We start from the raw sequence: 2,501 nt of genomic DNA, 5'->3' as shown, positions 1-2,501 counted from the left end.
TTCTAAATAAATAAATTGATAGATAATAAATACCTAAACCTAATTTGGACGAAATTTTGATAAAAATTTAGCGACATTTAGAGAAGGGTATGGTAATATTGTATTGATACACATTTTGGTACCGTTGTGGTCAACATCAACTAGAAAGGAGTGGAACTGAGTGTGTATTTTGCTTCAAACGTTCCGGAATGTAAGTACAAATGACGTTACAGTCCACTCTAATGGTATACGACCTCAAATTTTCAAGTTAACGAATATTTTTTTTTTAATAAATTAGTTTTTAAAACGACCAACACGTAAAAAATCTATCTTCTTTAAAAATATCTTTGTAATGTTTGCAATGACAAAAAGGTAGAAATGAACCTCCACCTTAACATCAATTACTTTATAGATGGCATCACCATTTGTTGCGATTGAGCATCCTAAAGTTAGGTTGGTAAACGTGCTTCCCAACTTATTTGCATACTCCAGATGTAGCACTGGTGGCACAGAAGGCTGTTCCAGGTGCACAGTTTTGACACACCGCTCCGATACCATAACACCAGAAAAATGTTCGATCGTAGTTATCAAAAGGATTTGCGTATTGCCCAACCGACTTTCCTGAGCAGTATTCATTAGCTAAAATAAATTTTTACAAGACTCTCATCATTTACTGTGGTATATTTAATGATTAACTATATAAAACAGTACAAGGCATTTCAATTTTTATAAATGTTTACAAACACTCGATGGTTTACCATACTAAGTTTGTACTTAAACCCGTCTTGGGCCTGTATTTATTTACAGAGTAAAAGTTACAACTATTATTTGTCAAGCTTAAACATTTTCTAATATTGAATTCTGATAACCGAAATAATAAAACGTGGTATGGCGCCTACCTCTTTCTGTAGTGCAGCCGTCAAATGGCACGGTTGGTATAGTGTTGGTTACTGGCGGTAGGGTTGCAACACATTCTAAAAATAATATAATTAAAGGATTAAAAGAAATATACTTAAAGAAAGGCCGATTGATTGAATAATAATTCTATGGTAGTATACAGATCGTATCGATTGTTCCGTCCTTTTTCTTGTCGTACATTGTAACAAATTCTATAAAAAAACGATCAATATGTTTAGTTTGGATTTATTTACCTGTTACGCCTGGCTGAAGACATTGGTTACATGATTCTACAAAATTCAAACCAATAGGACACGGTTGACAAATTGGTTGACTTCCTGTCACGCACGAGATAAATAAATCTGGACGACTTGGATATACAATGTTGCCCTGTTTGCCATCACATGCATTAGTGGCAGGTGCTGGACCTAAAAATAAAAAAAAAATGCAATTGATTTCATGCAAACACCATTAATATTGATACCAAAAGCTAGAACAGTTAGTAGCTTTTATAAGAAGGATTTTTTTTTGAAATAAAGGTTGAGTAATACAAAACCACGTACATGCGATTGGAGTGCCAGTCGGTGGTGTAGTCACTGTATCTTCGACAACCACTAAAAATGTTAATTTTATAGTTAATGATCGAGAACAAATTTAAACATAAGTAACAATGCCAATATACAAGGGTTGTGCATATCTGCCTAATAAGAGTTCTGCAATGTGAATTAATCCTAAATTAAGTTTTAAAATCACAAGGCAATCGCCGAGTGGATACAAATTGAAACTGTTAATACTAACTTATACCAAACAAATTGTAAAAAAGGATAACACCGGAAGAATGTTGTTTGTTATCAATACACAATAATTAGATTTGGCAAAAAAGGCGCAATGCTAACATTCCAGTGGTGTTTGGTTATGAACGCTTTCTTTAAAAGGATGTCTTACTGTCTATCAAAAGGGAATATAGTTTACAATTTAACGGTGTTCTTAAAACTTTTGAAATGCATGACAGTTTGAAAGTAAAAAAGGCAAAAAGCCTTTATCTTACATGGTTTTGCAACGCGATAAATCCATCTTCCTGCGACTCCAACATTTGATTCGCTCTGCAGTCTCATTGGTCTGGTAGGTTCAGCTGCGTCAAACACTAGCTGACTTAGAGGATGCGTGAATGAGTTCAAAGGGTTTGCCTGCTGCCAGCCAACCTAAATAAAAAATATGCAAAGCTATAGTGTTTGCTATGGGAAAGTAAAGTATAGCGTCCACAAATAAAACCTTCTGTAATTACGTTGATATAGACTGAACTAAGCTGTTTTGCTTTGTCTTTCTTCAGATTACTTTCTAGAATTTCAAATTTCGAATTTCTCAAGCATTTTTTTCAAACTACAAGTTTTTTTATTGAGATACTTTTTTTAGTTCTGTTAAAAGTAAGTCCTTAAAAATTTAGTTAAAAACAGTTGTTTTTGATCATCATCTTTTAATGTCATTGTTGCATGTACATGAAGAGATGAGAACAGTAAAGTATGCAAAAGTGAGATGTACGTGCAAAATAATGCTCAAAATTACTTACAGCAGTTGGTCGAAACCCATTGATGTTTAGTTCCCCATAATGCAAAAAGAGGTAAGTT

At 33.6% G+C, this 2,501-nt stretch overlaps 1 protein-coding gene across 1 annotated transcript; it reads right to left on the bottom strand.

The window, feature by feature from the left end:
* Positions 1 to 184: 184 nt before the first annotated feature.
* Positions 185 to 2,049, bottom strand: LOC130614644 (uncharacterized). Its single transcript, XM_057436079.1, has 4 exons — positions 1,925 to 2,049; positions 1,440 to 1,490; positions 1,131 to 1,304; positions 185 to 953 (listed from the first exon to the last, which is right to left on the bottom strand). Exons 1-4 carry the CDS (start codon positions 1,989 to 1,991, stop codon positions 817 to 819), a joined length of 429 nt encoding a protein of 142 aa, XP_057292062.1. The 5' UTR covers positions 1,992 to 2,049; the 3' UTR covers positions 185 to 816.
* Positions 2,050 to 2,501: the final 452 nt, after the last annotated feature.

This window comes from Hydractinia symbiolongicarpus, chromosome 11 (assembly GCF_029227915.1).
Source record: "Hydractinia symbiolongicarpus strain clone_291-10 chromosome 11, HSymV2.1, whole genome shotgun sequence".
In the NCBI taxonomy this organism is placed as follows: domain Eukaryota; kingdom Metazoa; phylum Cnidaria; class Hydrozoa; order Anthoathecata; family Hydractiniidae; genus Hydractinia; species Hydractinia symbiolongicarpus.
This window is presented reverse-complemented; position numbering and strand designations above follow the sequence as displayed.